The 20,252-nt window shown below is 44.5% G+C and overlaps 1 protein-coding gene across 3 annotated transcripts in view; it reads right to left on the bottom strand.

Annotated features, from left to right (window-relative positions):
- The window catches only part of Zeb1 (zinc finger E-box binding homeobox 1), a 156,221-nt gene extending 143,081 nt beyond the window's left edge, over positions 1-13,140 (bottom strand). The window contains exon 1 of one of the 3 annotated variants that reach the window (XM_032885236.1): positions 13,061-13,140. Coding sequence is in view for 1 of the 3 variants with exons in the window: in XM_032885232.1 (XP_032741123.1) it covers positions 11,128-11,134 (7 nt within the window). In the remaining 2 variants the exon portion in view is untranslated. Of the gene's footprint in view, positions 1-11,127; positions 12,147-12,346; positions 12,481-13,060 lie in introns of those variants that run through there. The other 2 variants (XM_032885235.1, XM_032885232.1) reach the window with 2 other exon arrangements.
- Positions 13,141-20,252: the final 7,112 nt, after the last annotated feature.

The raw sequence follows: 20,252 nt of genomic DNA, 5'->3' as shown, positions 1-20,252 counted from the left end.
TTTTTAGCTTGCTTCCAGTTGCTGTGCCAAGGCGATCTGAAGAGGAAGGGTTTATTTGGCTTCTAGTTTGCAGTTCATCATGGAGGAAAGCCAAGAAAGTGAGCCTGGAGGCAGTGGCTGAAGCAGAGGCCATGGAGGAGCACTGCTTCCTGGCCTGCTCAGCCTGCAGTGACACTGCCTGCAGTAGGCTGGGCCCTCCCACACCAATTACTAATTAAGAAAATTCTACAGATATGCGCACGGGCCAACAGGTTCCATTTCCCCAGACAACTAGCTTCTATCAAGCTGAAAAACAAACAAAAACAACCAACACAAAGAAACAGGAATGACTTAGTAATCAAGAGTGCCGAGTACCGTGTCTTTGCAAAACATCGTTAATGGTGGTAGAAATAGCTCATTCGAGAGGTTTGTAAATCATGACATTTGTTTGAATTGTGATTTGATTTGGAAAAAAAAAAAACCAAAGTATACAATTCCCCAGAGCACCAGAGTGCAATCCCACTGCCAATTGGTGTATGAGTTTGAGCTACCAACTCTGATCTGCATAAGCTTCTAACAAAAAATAAGCCTGTCAATGGCACTGAGGGTGACAGGATGGTAGGGACAGGACCACTTCACAGCAATTGCCATGTGAACCTGTCAGCACGATTAGACTAGATAAGCAAGTCGGGAAAGGAGGGGTCAGCTTCTATTTCCACAATGCTTCCTACTTTCAATAATGCAAACATGACAACATTTACTCCATAAAGAAACATTAAGTGGTGAACAGCACAAATACTACAATACAATTACTTGCTTCAGGACCTCTGGCTGCTTTCATCACTCCCAAGGCAAAATCCAAAGTCCGTTGTCAACATCAACTCCTTTTCTTCGTTTGCTTCCTAACTCTCCAGCTTTATCCTGGTCCTCATTCTACAAGGCTCAAGTAAGTCTTTCGCGCTGGGTCGACAAGCCTCCTGTGGCTCACTGCACATGGCGTTCCTCTGCATGGAATATCACTTTAAGTAGCTTCACCAGGGCAGCCATGCATATCCTTGAAGACTCATCTCTAAGCACTGTCCTCGCTGCATGTGGGATGGGACCAATCACTAAGCTAGAGTCTTGAGTTTAGTTCCTATGCCTTTTCTCCTACACTATAACCACCTTTGGTTTTTGTCTTCCTGCATGGTGCACAGTAATCTACCATATTAACTCCACAAAAATCAAATATAGGTTTAAATAAATTATTGTTCAAATTTCATAGTTTAAATAACTTCAAATTTACAATTATAACCTAAGACCTCTATCTCACACTTGATGCTTTCTATAATTATACCCATGGATAACAGAACAGAAGATATTATATATTCATATGTAGAATTCCAAGATAGCCACAATTAAAGGAATTATAAAAATATGAGACACTTAAAAACAAAACCAAGCCAGGTGGCATACACCTTTGATCCAGTATTCAGGAGGCAAAGGCAGAGGCAGAGGCAGATGTATCTCCCCTGAGTTCAAGGCCAGCCTAGTCTACAGAATGAGTCCCAGGACAGCCCTGTCTCAACGGAAAAAAAAAAAAAAAAAAAAAAAAAGCAAAATACTCCAACCAATATACATAAACACTAACAGATTTTTCAAAGAAAATCAGTAACAAAAGGCACGGAAAGGTTACAAATAATGAGCTGTGTGTGATCTAGTGACTGTGCGTGCACCTATAAACAATGACCTGGTCAGCTGGTCGGGGGTAAGATACATAACCAAGACTCAGGATGATCACACGCTCTTGGCAAGGAAAACGGGTCCTTCGATGAACTCAATGAATAGCAGGTTTAAATCCCAGTGTGATGTCAGACTGTGCAGTGTGAATGGAACAGCGCTAGGCTCGCCAAAGCATGAGGGAAGGAGAAGGAGCAGGTAACAGTCACAAGCTGCCTACTCACTGGCTCCCCTTGGCAGCCTTCCCTGAGACTGAAGCTTTAGAAAGGCTGAGGTCATGGTGGTACACTCCTATAATCTCTGAGATGGAGCGGCAAAGACAAAAGGAATTCCGGAGCCAGCCTCGCTAAGTCAGGGAGCTCTGTGTTCAGTGAGAGATCCTGCTTCAAAAACACAGTGACAATCAACTGAGGAAGACACCAGTAGTGGCTCCTTTACTCCACAGGCACACATGCACAGACTCATGTGCACGTGCATGCATGCACACGCACACGCACACGCACACACACACACACACACACGACACAAAGAAAATAGAAAAGGAAAAGGATTAGGTTTGGTTTTTTAATTTTTTTTATTGTTTTGCCTCTTGAAAATAACTAAAGACAGATTCAGGCACTTATAGGTCAAAATCAAAACAGAATATGGACAAAGATTACTATAATCATAGGCCAATGCTAATGCTTTAAACTTCTAAAATATTTAGAATTTTCACTTTGACCACGGAATAAGGCCCAAAAGGATAAAATCATAAACTGATAAATTTTAAACATGAAAGCTACCATTAACAGTTAAAGACTACTCCAGAAAAGGTTAAAGTCCTTCAAATTCTTATATCCAACAAAGAGCCCGAGTCCAGAAAATGCAAAGTCCTCTTTCAATTCAATCACTGACAGATAAAACCTAACCTTAAAAAATAGACACATGATTTGAAAAGCATTTGATGAAAGAAAATAACCAATAAGTGACCAATATGCAACTTAATTTCTCACACACCCTTAGTCACCAGTGAGATGCAACTCAAACCAGCACAGCACACCACGTAAGCAGCTAAACTAGAACATGGGCAAACCTCTGGAAGGACAAGGACGCAGCAGAGCAGAACTCATGCGTGGCAGTGCAAGGCACAATGGTGATGAGGACTTTCCAGCTGGGCAGTTTCCTATCACGTCAGCCATACACCTCGTGAATGCCCCAGCAGTTCTTCTAAGTGAGCAAGGGCAATGTCGGTATATGGTCCCTTAAAATCTGTGTGTGTTTGTAGATTAATACAGCAAACCCCACAAATAATCAAAATTAATAGGTCAACTTTAGGTGAATAGCTATACAAACCATATTATATTCATATAATAGAACACTACTTGGCAATCCAAAAGGATGAAATACAAATGATACAAATTCCAAGAACACCTTGCGAAACAAAATGAAGAATATAAAGCAAGGAGTACACATTTCCTGGTTGTAATTCTAGAAGTCCAATTTCCAGTGACAGGCCCTTGATGTCATGTGGCCAAAGTGGGAAACCCTGGCTGGGCTGCCGTGTGCACCAGGGAGCTCCTGAGGATGACAGAGACGCTCCACATTCATGCACTGCACTGGCAGCTACATAAGCAAGCATGGAAGGATCCAGAACTTGCCAGAATGTGCCAGAATCTATCTTACCCATACAACAGTACCTCAGTAAGTTTATTAAAGCAGGCCTACAGACCCATATATGGTTTTAACCTGTCTTGGGTTCTGATCTAAGCTGTAGGAACACAGTAAAATACCTGTATTTTCAAAATATGCAAAGCCAAATGAATGTATAAAAACCAGTGGGCTCCATGCATCTTAAACTTCTCAACATGGAGTATACCGTTTTCTTCCTGGGACTTTGTTTTTTTATTTATGCAACAGAGTAACAGTGATAGTGATGTGTTATTTATGAATTCCATGTGAACATTTACACAGAAGTGTTTCACCTCACCCCATATAATGCACCTCAAGAAATGAGTCCACAATCCTCCCTGAGCTAAAAGATGCACCTTCAGGAGCATAATATAATGCTTCGGGGGACTGAAGAGATGGCTCCAGGATAAGCATGCATGCTGAACAAGCTTGAGGTTCTAAGTGTGGATCCCAACATCCACATTTAAACAGAAGGCATAGCATGTGCCCGTGACCCAGTGCTGTGGGGGAGGCAAAGGCAGATACATGATGATCTCAGGCTTGCTGGCTGTCAGGTCAGTGAGAGACTCTGTCTCAAATAAATAATGCAGACCATGATAGAGAGAGACACATGATCTACTCCTCTGACATTCACACATCCATGCATGTGCACAGGCACATGCACACACATGCTGATGCTCATATAGTGTGTGCGCATGCTGCATATGTGCTAGGGAGACAGAGGAGGAGTGAAGGATGAAGCTTCTGTGTAAATTTTCATACAGCAACGTCATCTGGAAGCTTTAGACACTTAATGCACCAGTTCATCGCTCCTGCCAGAACTGGACAGCACTCAAGGCCAAAGCCACAGGAGCAGTGAGTGCATTTCCTAGTAACAGCCTTTCAGGTAGTACTTACATTAGTTGAAAATGGATAAGAGACAACTGATACAGGATATATTTAAAGCAAATGAATAAAATTCAAAATAGCATTTGTGGATCCTTAAAACACAATAAATATACTGCTTTATAAACCTCTTTTACCCAGTCTAACACTAAGTTAGCAAAGGTAGTCACCTGGCCAAGTTAAAATAACTAGTAAAATACAGGATCAGTCCCAGCCCCTCCCTCTGGTTATCCTTAAAAAACCAAACACTGTATCCATCCAAGCCGGTGGACCATGCACGTAGTCCCAGCACTGGGAGGAGGATTAGCACAGTGTCGGGGCTAGTCGTGTGTTCCTGTATGATACAACAAAACAACAACAAACAAACAAATGAAACAAATAAACAAGAAAGGCCCCCATTGTGTTCAGGGGTTACCTCCATACACATAAGAGGCCAAAGGATAAAAGATAAAATATAACTAACAGGAAATCTGTGAACATATTTTAATCTATATATTAGGAAAGAGTCCCTACTACCCACAAAGTCAAAACTTTGATATATTTAAGATTAAAGTTAAGGATTTTTGTACCATCGTCAAAATCAATAGATAACTGACATAATTGGAATCATGATACTGAATATTCCAAACCTAGGCTATCAACAAGAAACATAAGACAAGCCAAAGTAACCCAAATGCTAGTCAGTCATGCAGAAACGACCAACCTCTTCATAAAATAAAACCACTGACACCCTACTTAACAGTTGTCAAAATAGCAAAAGGAGGACTGGAGAGATGGGTCGGAGGGTAAGAGCCCTGGCTGCTCTTCAAGAGAACTTGGGTTCAGTTTCTAGCATCCCCATGACCCTTGCAACTGTCTATTACTTCAGTCCTAGGGAACCTGATGCCCTCTTCTGGCATCACAAGGCAGGAGACACATACATGGTGCCCAGATATACAGGTAGGCAAAACACTCCTACACATAAAATAAGGAAATTTTAATTTAAAAATGCAAAATGCAGAATACTGTAAAATACCATACTCTGGGAGAACTCTGAAATAAAAACTAGTTATACATTGTTGGTGAGGGTAAAGATAGGTTTTGGATTTTTCTGAACAGTGCAGCAGGAGTTAGTCATTCTGTCCAGAGAAATTTTTCCTCTGGCCTTCCTGACACATGAGGACACATGACAGGGTCACTGGGACTCAAGAGTTGCAGTCGGACTGGGGATCAGCACTGGAGGCACTCATAACTCGTTGGTGCTTTCCACAGAAACAACCTGACTGCAGTTAGAAGCATCTGTCAGACACGTAGGACCCGCACGACGAGGGGCAGGGAGATAATGGTGACTGGAGTAAAGAACTCCACCATGCAAGTGAGAGAACTCCTCTAAACAAGGCTAAACTGAGGAAACACCCAAACCAACAGCTAACTGTGGTAGGTACATGCATACGCAGTAGAGATCCTCTCATGCTAAGATGACTGCACATTCTATAAATCACAAGAAATATTGGCATCCACTTGCCTGTTACAAATTCACAAATGAATATACTTAATAGTCTAGAAAATGGAGCACACTAGGCTTAGTGTGTGTTAAGTAGAAATACAAATGTGGCAAAGGCTGTTTATGTCCCTTTGAGTTCAGCTTGCATGTGTGTGCTCCTGCTCCACCCTCCTCCCTCCCTCCATCCCTCCCTCCCCCCTTCCTCCCTCCATCTTCCTAGTCTTGCCTCCCTCTTTCCTGCCTCTCTCTTGAGGTCTCACTCTGTATTCCAAGCTGACAATGTCAAAGTCACTATCCTTCTGTCTCACACTCCCAAATAAGAGGATTAAGGCATAAACGACCACGCCTATATCAATTTCTCTTTGAAAACTGCTTTTGATAATCTTCCCAAATCCTTCCATCTTGAGGTATATACTACTACTTGAATTGCCTTAAATGTCACTTATATAGAATGAATTTCCTTTTGTCCATTTCTCTTGTTCATTCACATTAAAAACCCTCAGTGGATACAGAGAGATTCGATTTAGAAAAGTGAACTGCACCAGTGTCCAGTCCTAGCCAAGTACTGGCCATTGGGAGAGCATCATGAACATACACCAATGGTAAGGAGGTAGAATAATATAGGCCTGTGCCACAGAAAGATGTGCTCAATGACAAGTGTCCCTCCAGTGTTGGTGTCACAAGACTACCTTCAGTGACACGGCAGAGTGCTGGCTGTGATGGTCTAAGAGTGCACTCAGGGTTAAGGGAAGGAGAAAACACCAAAGGGATGGTGATTTTCACAGTCCAGTCTAGCAGTCCCCAGAGAGCAAGGTTAGCTTAAGCCTGGAGTCCGACACTTACTCATGCTAGCCACACATTACTGACTGTCTGGCACTACACTGTGAAGTACACGTTCATGTTTCTCTGTAGTTTCCATCCAAACATCTCAAATATCAGGTCTTCTGCATCAGTTTTCTGGAAAATTGATTCCTGGTATGACAGTCCTTCATAGTCAAGAGGCTACTGTTCAACACCCCGTCTTCAATCCCAGAAACTTTTTTGAAAGTGTAAAAGTTCATTAGAGCAATTAAATTTTAAACCAGCAGGCTATGCTTTACTCTGAATACTACCTACTTAACAACAATAACAACCCCCCACATATTGCATTCAAATAATTCAAGGGTTGAATAGAGAAATAACATTTTTGTTAGTGACCATGAATGGTACAGGAAATATCTGAAGGGGTACCCATTTTATTAAAAGAAAGCTACAATTAGAGTATTTAAACTACATTAAATGTGGGCTAGAAAGATGGAAAGATGTGCTTGTCTATGCTGGAACCCCAACACCCACATAAAAGTGTGCCCATAATCCCAATACCAGAGAAATGGAGATAGGAGGGTCTCTAAGGCTCCCAGGCCACCCAGACTAATTAACTGGTAAGCCCTGGACTCAGCGATAGATTTGTCTTAAAAATAAGGTACAGAGAACTGGAAAGATGGCTAGAAGCACTGACTGATCAGGCAGCTATAATCCTAGCTGCTTTGAAAGCTGAAACGGAGATCAAGTTCAAGGCCATGCAGGACAATTTAATGAGGCACTGTCTTTAATTTAAAAAGTTTAAAAAAGGGTAAGAATGTAACTTAGTGGTAGAATACTTCCAAAATATAATCAGACTCAAGTTCAATCTCTAATACTATAGTAAATATGTAAATAGTAAAATACATACATACGTATATACATAAACAAATACTGCATGTCAGTAACCCCCTTTCAGATTAAGAAGAGCACGACTCACTCCTAGTAAGTTGAAAGCTTGGCTAGGCATGCTCAGTCCACATGGGTAACTGTGATGTGGTAAACCTGATGCCCTGTTGGGGCTGCAGAGGTGGCTCAGCGGTTAGAGTGCTCACTGCTCTTCCAGAGGACCCAGGTTCAGTCCAGCACCCACAGCTCACAACTACAGGATCACTACTGCCTGTAAGTCCAGCTCCAGAAAGTCCAATCCCTCTGGTCTCTTCTGGCCTCAGCGGGCACCTGCACACACATGTACAAGTCTATACACAGACATACCTCCTTCAAAAATGTAATAAAACACTGTCCTACACAAAGTAAAAATTATCCCTCTGGTAATGTCTACACAAACATCAGATTTACGTGTTCTAAAGCTTCACAATTCCTCCTCAGAACTGCTGTGGTAATAGATGTATTTGCTGTGTTAACTGGGCCACTCCTCAGTGGACAACTGTGAAATTCAAATGCAAAATTTTAACTATGGTGCATTCACATATTTATATGTAACATACTTAACATATGTTTATACCATGATTACCTAGTGGTATGCTCAGTACCTAACTTCTCAGATGATAGTTTTGAAAGTATTTTATCATGTACCCCAATGAGGGCACTTCCTCATTTAAACTTCTAAAACTTTCTTTCTACAAGGCACTTTTATTTTAGTTTGTATCTCTACAAGGAGTGGACAACAGATTGTCAGTCATGCTGCAGAGCCTATGAAACCATTGGACCCTAGGAGTCATGTCTGTGTCCTGACACCCGCTAGCCTCTCACTGTACAACTGCGCACCAATGCAGACCTTCCGGCATCTGCATGAATTCTCTTTTCTCACTGCAATTCAGTACAAGTACTTAAGAGCAGCTAGCAGTATAATCCCACACGATATTGCGACTGTGTTTATGCCCAACTCTAATCACGTGCTTAGATGAAGAAGAAAAAAGGCAAAAAACCACTAAGAAATGTTTTAGAAATATTCCCAATATAGCTTTTTCATATCTTAAAGCCACTAAAATTATAAAACGAAATTATGTAAATTATTATACATAATTTCAAAAATATTGAAGGCTATACAAAAACCAAAACAACAATAATTATTTGTCATTTTTTTTTTAAACCAGTCATCTAACCAGTGACTGATGTTGTAGTTTCTAAGTCATTTCTGATGTTGGGTTTCATGCTAGAATTTTATACTGTGTGAACTCTGATAAGTTTCATAGTTCACGAAAAAAAGAAATGAATTATACTCATTCATAGAGAGCTCAGGATGTAGGATAGCACCAAATTAAAGAGAAATGATAGGAAAACTATATTTATAGACAATCCATGGGAAATACACACAGACTTATGTGACGAGTCAGGTTAGTCCTATTTACTCAAGACAGTGTGACTACTGCATGACGGCAATCAGCAATGCGTTTCTACAGCTACATTACAATAAGCAGGGGAAGAACTGCTTCTAACCTTTGACAGAATGCAAGGCTTAAGGTTTATAGTTATCTCAACATAACTACATGAGCATAAACATATACTGAAAGTTTCATGCAATTATTCTTCATAAGCCAAAGTCATCATCTCAGTGTTCACAGTTTACTTAAGGTAGTAATTAATAAACAATTTAAAATCATTAAAATGTCAAAAACTTGTATTTCTTAATTTATAACTGATAGATTTAAACTTAATGTGCTATGGGACTTGTCACTAGAGATGTGTACGGGATGAGAAGGGGCCACCATTCATAAGAGGCTCACAGGACCGAGGAGGATAAAACTAAAGCCTACAAGCACACAACAGGAGCTTAGCATCTACTTCAGTTTCCAGCCCATCTCTAGTCATAAGTTTATGTAAGCTATGGGGAAATCACTACCCAGTCCTATCAATCACTTCACTGAAACCTCTTTTTACCATACCTAGTCATGGACATCTTTAACATTTGAAAATGTGTTTTCTCAACTCACAACAACATCAACAACAAGTTAGATAGTATGGTGGAGAATATGCAAAATAAATATACAATTACTGCATTTTCCTGCTCAAGTCTAAAGCCAAACTTTTTATACTATAACTGCGTTAATGTGATACCAGAGAGTAACAATCTCAAGGTTTTAAAGCTTACATGTGTAAGTTCGTTCATATGAACACATTCCTGCCTTTCTGGTATCAGTAAACTACGAAGCACTCAGGCTTGTTTTAAAGACCCAGAAGGACACACAAGGCTTCTGCATCAGCACAGAATACCCACAAGCTTCGATGCTGCACCAACAGTCGTTTTTGTTAGCATCCTCTACTGGTGGTTTCCAAAGACAGCAAGAAGAAATGATGCTAATGATAGAAAGGTATGTGCCTGCTATTCCATCTAAGGTGAATTAGTCAGCATGTAGTCATCGGGGTTAGAGCTCATTTGTCAAGAATAAAAACGGGAAAGGCAAAGAAGAGAACTCTGAGAAAGAGAAAATATTTTAAAATACAACAAAGCATCACATTCTAAACCATAAACATCAAGTTCAGCAACTCTACTGCCATTCCTTTAGACAACTAGCATTACTACGGCATCCCCACACAAGGCTCCATGATGTAGGCAAGCCTGCTCAATTGCTTCACCCTTGTTAAGTTACAGCTTTTGATGCTGTCATCAGTGTCCTATCCTGTAGACATATTCTAGAAGGGAAATAAAAATGTTTTTCTGCTGGCTTAGCTATGAAATGCATATCTCAAAATGAATACAAATATTACCTATACATAAACAATACAAAATATCTCTATTAATATCTCCTATTGTATATATCACTGCTTATGCATTTAAATGGGTTTTAAGAGTTAACATTTTTCTAGACAATTCTCTGCTGAAACATCTGCAACTTAAATATGACTGCATTGCCAAGGAATATCGACCAGCACCTATCCCCAGGTTTCACAACACAATGCATACAACTTCGTTCTTAATTTGCAAAAATAGCAGGAGAAATCAAATAGCATGGCTGCAATGGTTAGCGATGGATGAAAGCATTTGAGAACAAAAAGAAATACAAAGAAAGAGCCAAAAGTGATGGAAACGGGAGATACCTGTGGTAGCACCTCGCTCTCTCACACACCTTTTGTTTTCTCTGAGTAATGCATACTGCAGTCAAGACATTTCAGTCACAAGAGCCCCAAATCTGTTTTTCTAATATTAAACACAAAGGGAAAACGCTAACAGCAAGCCTGCTACATAAATCCCTCCCCTGAAAATGAAGGCAGCAAAAAGGAGGCTGACATACATGCAGGAAAAAAACTAAACACCATCTTATTTCTACCTGCACAAGTTGCCATTTGCTGCAGCGATCAAGAATCTCTTTTTCCTGTTGATTTCAAGCACCTTTCGGAAGAGCCTTCTCCCCCCTTAAGTCATCTGTTGATATGCCTTATGTGTGTGATATTTTAATATCGCAGGATCGCTAGGAGAAAAATCCATTCTTCCCTGTTCAGGTAAACATGTTTACAGCAGCTGCACAGACGCTGGGTGGTTCAGATTCACATGTCACACACATGTCGTCAGCAACAAGAAAAGCCCCTTTCTCTGGCGATTAACATTTTAAATAACGTAAGGGCAGCGAACAGCCCTTTTCTAACCAACTTACCTTTCATAAAGCCACATCAGCAATAGCGGCAACAGCCCAATGTAGAACAGACACTATTTGACGCTAGAAGCAGGAAATTACAATTGCGGTAGCCTGTGCTCAGGTCCTTGCCACAACCAGTCACCTCTCCACAATGACGCTACCCAACACACCTTTCCCTTCGAACGAACGAACAGGCTTCTCCGAAACGCAACATTTATCTGAATTGAAAATCATTCATGGCAGCGGAGATTTTAATGTGGGCTCAGATATATTCAAAATGTGTTTACAACCGAGAAGAAACCTCTTAGGAACAGGCTAAAATCTTCATATCTGCTTCTAGACAGGAAATCCCACACAAAATCTAAAATTGCCAGGAAAGGTTACAAAACCTGGCGTTTGGCATCCCGGAGGGGAGGGAGCAACGCAGGCCGGGCGGGGGTGGGGCGTGGGGGGCGCGCCACGGTTGCCGCTTAAACAGGATTTCCTAATTCTCTGGACGACACATTGATGCCATCAGGGGCATATTTATTACCCCCAATCTTAAAAACTCGTTCAACACTCCGCGGGAGCCCCACGCAGCCACTGGGTACGAAAGGCATGAGGAATTCCTTATATAGCCGCGGCCGCGGCAGCACAGGGCTGTGGCCGCCCATCACCACACACAGGTACCCGGGCGGGGGCATCCCCCGGCCGCCGCCGCAGGGACTGTCCAGACAATGACCAGGAGCAGAGGCTGTCCGCGCTGCAAGCCGAGAGCACACACTCGCCTAAGAGAGGCATCACCCAGCAACTCCCCGCGTCTCCCCACGCTGGGAGAGCCCATGGGGCACCCACCGACAAAAGTCGAGGTGTCTTATTCTCTCCTAGTGCCTGTAGCTTTTTCTCTTAAGAAACAAAACAAAACAAAAAACCCCAACAACAACAAGAACAACAACAAGAACAACAACAAAAAACTCTGCAGCCAGGCCAAGGAGGAGTGTGTTTCCCTGGCACATCCGCGGAAATCAATACCCCGCGCAGCTGCACCGCTAGCCGCAGCCCCGTGCGCCCGTCGGGCCGCCAGCCCCCTCCCCCACCCGCCCCACTCGCGACCCCGTGCGCCAGCCCAGCTCCATTATCTGTCCTCTGCTCGCGCGTCGGGCCCAGGTAACAACTTCCCCAAACCGAAAGAGCCAAAGCGAGGCGCATGCACACAGCCCCGTGCCCGCCGGGACTCGGGCTGTCCGGGTGTCCCGACCTGTCTGTGCTGTTTCCCGGCCCGCAGGCGGCGAGTCCACGCACACACACGCCCCGTGGCAGCAGCCAGGAGCCGCCAGAGCGTGCCCGGCCCCCGACGGGCACCGCAGGCGCGGGGTTCCAACCCCCTGAGCGCCCGGCTCACGGCGGCCCCGCGCGTCCCCATCCCCGCCCGCCCGCGAGCGCGCGGGGCGCAACTTTCCCGCGGGCGCCCGACCCGGCGCGCAGCGCCGCTCCCGCACACGCGCGCACGGTCGACACGCAGCCGACACGCAACTGGCCCGCGACCGCCCGTCCTCTCCCGCCCGCGCCCGCCCCGCAGTCCGCGCCCGCCCGCCGCAAGTTTGTTCCCCGCCGCCGCGGCGTGCGCGGAGGGAGGATCGCGCGCGGGGAGGCGCCGAGGGGCAGCAAGAGTGGAGAAAGTGCGGAAAGAAGCAACAGCCGCTCCACCGGCGGGCGGAAAAGTGGCCGGGCGCGGCGGCGGGATGCGGCGCGGCTAACGGTCCCCGGCGGCCGCCCGAGCCGCTAGGCGCAGAGGCAGGTAAGACATAACGGTCCAGGACGGCCGCGGCGGCGGCGGCGGCAGCAGGGCGCACTACTTTTACTTTCCCACTCCCTCGGCCCGGCCCCGCCGCCGCCCCTGGCCCGCTCGGCCCCGCGCCCCTCGCCCGGCAGCCCGCTGCCCGCCGCCACGCCGGGCCCCTCCGCCACTCACCGTTATTGCGCCGCGGTTCGCCTGCTTTCTGCGCTTACACCTGGGGCCATCCGCCATGATCCTCTCGCTTGTGTCTAAATGCTCGAGTCACCTCCTCCCCCTCCTCCCTCCCTCCCTCCCTCCCCTTCCCCCCCCACCCGCCGCCTCCACCCCTCCCCCTCCCCACCGCCCCTGGTTTACGACACTCGGGGCTTTACGACAGCACCTTCCTAACACCTAGCGGCGCTCGCTCTACGGCCGGAACCTTGTTGCTAGGGCCGGGGTGGTTTGCGGCAGCCTTGGACGCTGCGGAGTTTGAATCGTGGAGGCGAGGGAAAAGTTTTGCTCAGGTGTGGTGGGGTAGCGGAGAACGGTGCAGGGACTCTAGGGACAGGAACGGGAGGCTGCAGCATGGCTTCCTAGGCCAGGTGGAGCTGTAGGCATGGGCCACACCCGCTCAGCCCTCGCGCGGTGGAGTGCGCACTCCGCGGACCCGCGCGCTTCTGCTGTCGGTGCGGAGACCCGCGCGTGCGCCCCGGGGACGTGGACAACCAGGACTCGTCGCGCGCGAGCTACCTGACCCGTTGTGCCTCCTCCCTCCCCTCCCACGGACGCGCGGGTTTCCCCAGCCTACCCGGACGGGAAGTGACAGCAGTTGGGTTGAACTTCAGCAGGACAGAGGGAGGCCAGAAATTCCGCTCGCAGGAAAGCAGCATGAGTAATCCCCCGCACGGTGCCAGGCTCACTTCCTCATCCGCGCCTTGCTCACCTGCTGTCACCTTGCCTCCCCGCCCTGCAGACCCCAGGGTCGTGGTGCTCAAGAGTTGTAGTGACTTGCCTTTGGGACAAAAACAGCCCTAGGGGAGTACGCTCAGAAACCTGTAATCCGAAGCATCTGGAACCTGAGGCAAGAGGATGGCAGCCTCAGGGGGCCAGCCTGTGCTCTGAGTGGAACCCTGTCTCAAAATAACTAGTTTTCCACAAATCTGAGCAGTTCTCGCAGTGTGAAGGCCTCAAGGCTAAAAGCAAGGTTGTCTAGTGTGGGTTGAGGCTGGTTTTTATCTTAAGTCCTTCGACTTTGTACAAGACCCAAAATACCTTGATACCTGTTTTCAGAAATTGGGACTTAAATTGACCTTTCTCCCTCTGCTTCCCACCCCTTTTCAAAGGAGGAATTGTGTGGGACCACTCTGAGATAAATTAGCTAGGCTGTTATTTCAGATGTGTAGTTACTGATTTAAGTGTATTTATAAATAGAGATAACAACCCAGAAACATGCCTTAGAATGCAAGAAATACTACATTAAATCAGCACAGATCAGATAAATGACACCTGCTTATTAGGTTTCTGCCTTCGGATTTTCGCACACACTAGCAGTCTTTACATGAGGGAGGTGGAGGCAGCAAGGTCACAAGTACTAAGCCACCTTTGCACAGTGAGACCCTGACCATAAAAACAACTCCAACCTCCAAAACTGACTCATTAAACTGAAGTAAGTATTCATCTAGGGTCCAGTAATTAAAATGCACTGGCCATAGATGAAACCCTTCCCACATTTGCTGTGTCTGAATAATGGGACTGTACATGTAGTTTGCACATCAGATCTATACTCATTGCAAAAGTAGAGTTTTCTAGCTCCCTGTACATACAGGCAGTGCTTTGGTGCCATGTTAACTGAAACATACATGTCAGAATGGTATCCTTGGATTAGTGGCCTTGAATCACTGTGTGTGGTTTAGTCCTTGAGCTTGCGACTCCCTGCCCTGGCATCCTGAGTGGCTGGCATTACACGAGTGAGCCATGGCTAGTCCCCCGTGGCTTTCTGAATCACACCATAAACTTTAGTCTTTTACTGGAAATTGTCTAGTTTCCAGCCAAAAAGAAAAGAAAATGTTCTCTCTACCACACACTTTACCTTCCCTTAAACTCGGGAAGTGTCACACTTCCAGTTCTTTTTCTGGTTTGTGAACACTTCTGTGTTCTTCCTCAGCCTAACAATCATAGATACAAACAGCCCAGAAGATACTTAGTTCCTTCTGTGGTTATAGATTTAGCTGTGGTGGGTTGCATTATTAACTATGGGGACAGTAAACCTTCCCTTGGGCATGTCTGTATCCTCAGCACCTACCAGAATGCCGAACCACCTTTTAGATGTTTAATAAATGTTTCTGAATTAGGGTTTGTCTGTTTTCTGACCCTGTTCTTATCAGTGAAGTGAAGATTGTATGCTGTACTTTACCCTAGTTTTAGGAATTGCTGAGGTGAATGAAATATAGCAGCTACCACTCATGTCCTTTTGAGAACTTAAGCTCTCCTTGGTCATTCTCCTTTTCCCTGGAGAATTATTTCCGCTCAGTTCGATTTTTAAAATATGTCCAGGAAATACTGGTGAGCCAAATCTAACACAAAGTTTCACTTTCACAAAAACCTATGATAACTTATAAATTAAATATTTGGCTTCTATATTCAGATTTCTATAATGTTATTGAAGATATTTGAAGTCTTTGCTAGAGAGAGCATACAGAAATAAGTCTCAGAATATAGAACACCGTATGACAGCTTTATCTTAACCAAGGAATGGGGGGAAAATCTTTGGAACCAACTTATAAAGGAAATACCTATTAAAATTTAAGTTAAATCCAGCCCTTGGGAGATAGAGAAAGGAGAATCAGAAGTTTAAGATAATCCTAGGCTATGCACTGAGTCCCAGGCTGGCGTGGGCTACAGGAGACCCTTTCTCAAAATAATGAGTCTGGATGGAGGGGTAAGGAGACTAGTGAGTTTAACCGGCACCGTGTCTTGTTTGCCGTGACTGCTGCACCATGGAGCATGTCGTCAGTATGCGCCTTTGTTAGTGAAATGTTAACACTGCTATGAGCCCTAGGATTGTATATGTTGATACATATGCAATACACTGTAGAAAATGGATTGCTGCATTTTCAAAATTTAGTGGGAAGATGTAAATGTATCCATTCAATTCTGAATTTTCCTATGAAATTTTCATACACTTTGCACATACTTGCTTTTCATGTAAGATTGACATACAAGTTAAGATAAACTCTGATAAGTGACTATTTTGAAGTTACTGTGTGTTTTATATCAAGGCCACCTCACTATTCAAGTACATTTGAGATGTGTGACTGTGATTCTCTAGGCAACATCACAGAAGGCTCTTGTGCCAGTGCCATCTCTCCATCCAGTGCCTGTTTCACATTGGACCTTTGAAGGAGTGAGCATATGCTCCACGCATGTTCCTTGGGGTTTCTATTGCTATGAACACCATGAGCAAAGACAGCTTAGAGGATAGTCTAGTCACTGTTCTGTTGCTGTGACAAGACATCATAACCAAGGCAGCTTCTATAAAAGAAAGCCTTTAACTGAGGGCTTGCTTACAGTTTCGGAGGGTTAGTCCATGATCATCCTTGGAGAAAGCAGGCAACCATGGTGCTTAGAGCAGCAGCAGAGAGCTTTGCATGCTGATTTGCAGGCAGAAAGACACAGGGCAGGCATGGACTTTGTAAATCTTAAAGCACTCTCAGTGACACACCTCCTCCCACAGGACACACCTCCTAGTCCTTCCTAAACAGTTCCACCCTGAAGGTGACTAAGCATTCAAATATATGAGTCTATGGGAGCCACTTTTATTCCAACACCACTGGGAAGGAAATTATTCAAGTTTACCAGTCTCCGATCAGACTTTATTACTGAAGGAAGCCAGGGAGGGAGCCTGCGAGTAGGAACAGGGGCAGAGGCCATGGCAGACTGCTGCTTACTGGCTTGCTCCTCATGGTTTGCCTAGCCTGCTTTTTTATAGCACTTAGGACCCCCATCCTAGGGATGACACTGCCCACAGTGGGCTCACATGTCAATCATCAGGAAAATGCACTACAGGTAGCTCTAGTGGGGGGCGTTTTCTCAGCTGAGGTTCCCTCCTCTCAAATGACTCTAGCTTGTGTCTGGTTGACAAAAAAGCGACCAGGACACATTTAAAGAATGCAAGGGTCCTTCAAGCTGCTTCTCTGTAGTGGCTCAGCTAAGACTAGATCTGTTGTTCATATTGGATAAAGGAAGCTGGTGGTGACCTCACAGCTGCTGTTCAGCCAGAGTCTGCAGCCAGACCTCCAAGAGGATACTTAACTAGCAGTCCTCCTCAGGGCCTGTGCCGGCTTCACTACTAAAGCCTCCTTGGAGAGGACAAAGGAACATACTTTCCTCATGCCTCCAGGTAGTTTTTATTATGTACTGCATCACAAAATTTCTCTTTAAGGCAAAGACTCCCACCTTTTAAAAAAAGATTTATTTATTTATTATACATAAGTATACTGTAGCTATCTTCAGACACACCAGAAGAGGGCATCAGATCTCATTACAGATGGTTGTGAGCCACCACATGCTTGCTAGAATTTGAACTCAGGGCCTTTGGAAGAGCAGTCAGTGCTCTTAACCACTGAGCCATGTCTCCAGCCCAATCCCACTCAATAGAAGTCAATGAGCTGTTAACAGGTAGGACTGTTAACATAGGTGGCATTTTCAGAACATCTAATATAGAAGCACTTACTTAGAATAGTTGCAGAATGTCAGTGATCATCTCCAAAAGCGAATACAGTAATTAATATGGATTAATTTCAAGAACCGACCTTACAGAAAATATCCTTTATTGATACCATATATGAACACAAGTGATGTGCTCAGATGACTGACACCAGAGAGCCCAGCATAAACAAATGGTTTTGTGTGGACTGAACTTACCACAGTATTGGGGCCTGGCATTTGGTTTGCATTGCTATCTTTGCCCCTTTGTTCCTGAGTATGTCTTTGTTTGGCATCTTGACTTCTCTTAGCCCCTGACTGATTTCCTTACAGAGTACATCTGTTCTTTGGCTTATGCCCCTGGCCTTTTGTAATTCATGGTCTCAGGCATAGGCACTGCCAGCAATTACCCCTTGGAACATATCTAGTTCAAAGTTAAAATTAAACAAAAAATGAGTAGCCTGCTTTAAATCTTTCAACACTGTGTTAAGGTCACATGAAAAAGTTAGTGGTGGAAGCCCATGTTGAGTTACACCCACAGCTCTGCGTCCCTGGTCCCACTTCACTCATTCCTTCCCCTCTTCTTAATCTTACATAACTGGGCCGCACACTGGGCCACACCCCACTTCTTTACTTTTAATTCTCTTCGCTTTCTTTGTTCCAGGTCTGACAGTTCTGTTGGCTCCTTTCCCCTTATCTTTTAGGTCAAGGTTTTTAAAAACTTGTCCCAAGTCCAGAGTCGGGCTTGCCTGTGTGAGGATTCCTATTGTGGCGGTGAAGCCCAGTCTCTGCCTACAATCCCTGAGGAGATGTCTATCAGGGGCCACATCATCAGGCTCCTTTGCCCCCCAGTTCTGTTTGCTTTTGGCAAGTTTGGGAAGCCTTGGTGAAAGATCAAAGGAAGGAGCGAGTCTGGAATATTCCCTCCTTGTGGTTGCAGCTCCGTCTTCCACTGGGGCCATGGTTCCTGCCTGATACCTGTGTCTTGGAGCCACGTTCTAGAAACTGCTTCTCTCCCTTCTGCCTTCAGGCCTAGGGACATAATGGCTAGATTTTCTGTCATTCCTTCCCTTCAGAGCTATCTCCATCTCTGTAAAACCCTCCTCATTAAACTCCCCTCAGTTACCCTATAATGGTACCACCTGCCAGGACCCTGCCTTGTCATCAGGAGTACCAGTTCCATTGCTTCTAGATTGAAATTTGAATGGAGATAAATGTTATCCTAATGAATGCTCATGCAAAATGGCAGACACTAATTATTCAATACGTATAGAATGAAGGCTCTGTCCTTATCTCAAATCTAGGTGAGATAACTTCAAAATAGCATTTTAAAGTACAATTTATATGCACTTAAAACACTGTTCCCAGTGTGCTTCGTAGTCTGTAAAGCAGAACTGTCTACTTAACCACGAGGCTATTGGTAGTAATGGCCCAGCTTCTTCCCTCCCAGCATGTGCATCTCTGAGACAGCCTTCATGAGCTACGACCCACCATTCCTGGGCTTCTCCCTATTGGCTGAAATCAGGCCTACTGTGCCAGGCTCCATAGGGAAGGCAGAACAAACCTGAGGGAGCAGAGTACCTGGCAACAAAATACTGTAACCAACCTGTCTTTTCTTTATAAAGAGAGAAACACCAAAAGATAAGTCATCGCTCTCTTAAGTTGTGTTGGTAATCTAGTGTTGGTGTATGTATTAATGTTCTTTTGCTGCTATGAAAACATGGCCCACCGGTGTATTAAAGCCACATTTAATAGCTTATCATCCTGGAAGACAGAGGTCTGAAATGGGTATCACAAGGCTAAAAGGTTTTCTCTTGAGGTTTTTGCAGGATTGGGAACCATCAGAAAACTTTAGAGGAGAACATCTTGCCTTTCCAGCTTTGACAGATACTCATTCTCCTTAGTTCTTGGACCTCTTGCTCCATCTCCAGACTCGTCAACATCTGCAGAGCCTTTCTCTGGTCATCTTCTCTCATAGCAGTCGCCTTGGTGACGAGCTTAGCCTGCCTAGATAATTCAGGCTGCCTTTCTGCTTTAAGATCAGCTGATAAACAAGTTCAGTTCTGCTTGTAACCTTATGTCTCCTTTGCTACATGACTAGCATAGTCCCAGGTTAACTTTGGGAGGGATTGTAAGATACATTTAAAGTTTTGTGATTGAGAAGCAAGTTTTCATTAACTTGTTTCATTTTAGTCTTTATCTTCCATTTCTGTGCAGCTTTCCAGTATTAAGTTAATTATTCTTTAATGTTATGGAACATTTAGCAGTATTGCCACATAAAAATATTTAATTATTAAGTATTAATTACTTTTCTTCAACTTATCATAACCAAGTAGTTCCTGGCTCTAGATAAGAATGCCTAGGTGGACAAGTATGAGATAGGTTGTGTGAATGTTCCTGAGAGCATTTTATGTGACAGACACAGCATGGATCTGTGAATATGTAGCACAGCCCCTGACTTCAAGAAATTTATAGGTTGTGGGAGAAGCAAATTTGTCAAAAGCTATCATACAAATGGCAGGGAGGTGTGGTTATATATAGGAGACACTGACTAAGGTAGAAAATGTCTGTATTGGAAAGGATGGAGCTTGTCAGAACTCAAGTGGAATGGAAATAAGTTACAAGATACACAAACCCCAGGATGAATGCACAGCCTTCTAGAGTTAAACCTGCAGACAGGAAG

The sequence above is a fragment of the Rattus rattus genome, chromosome 14 (assembly GCF_011064425.1).
Source record: "Rattus rattus isolate New Zealand chromosome 14, Rrattus_CSIRO_v1, whole genome shotgun sequence".
Taxonomy (NCBI): Eukaryota; Metazoa; Chordata; class Mammalia; order Rodentia; family Muridae; genus Rattus; species Rattus rattus.
This window is presented reverse-complemented; position numbering and strand designations above follow the sequence as displayed.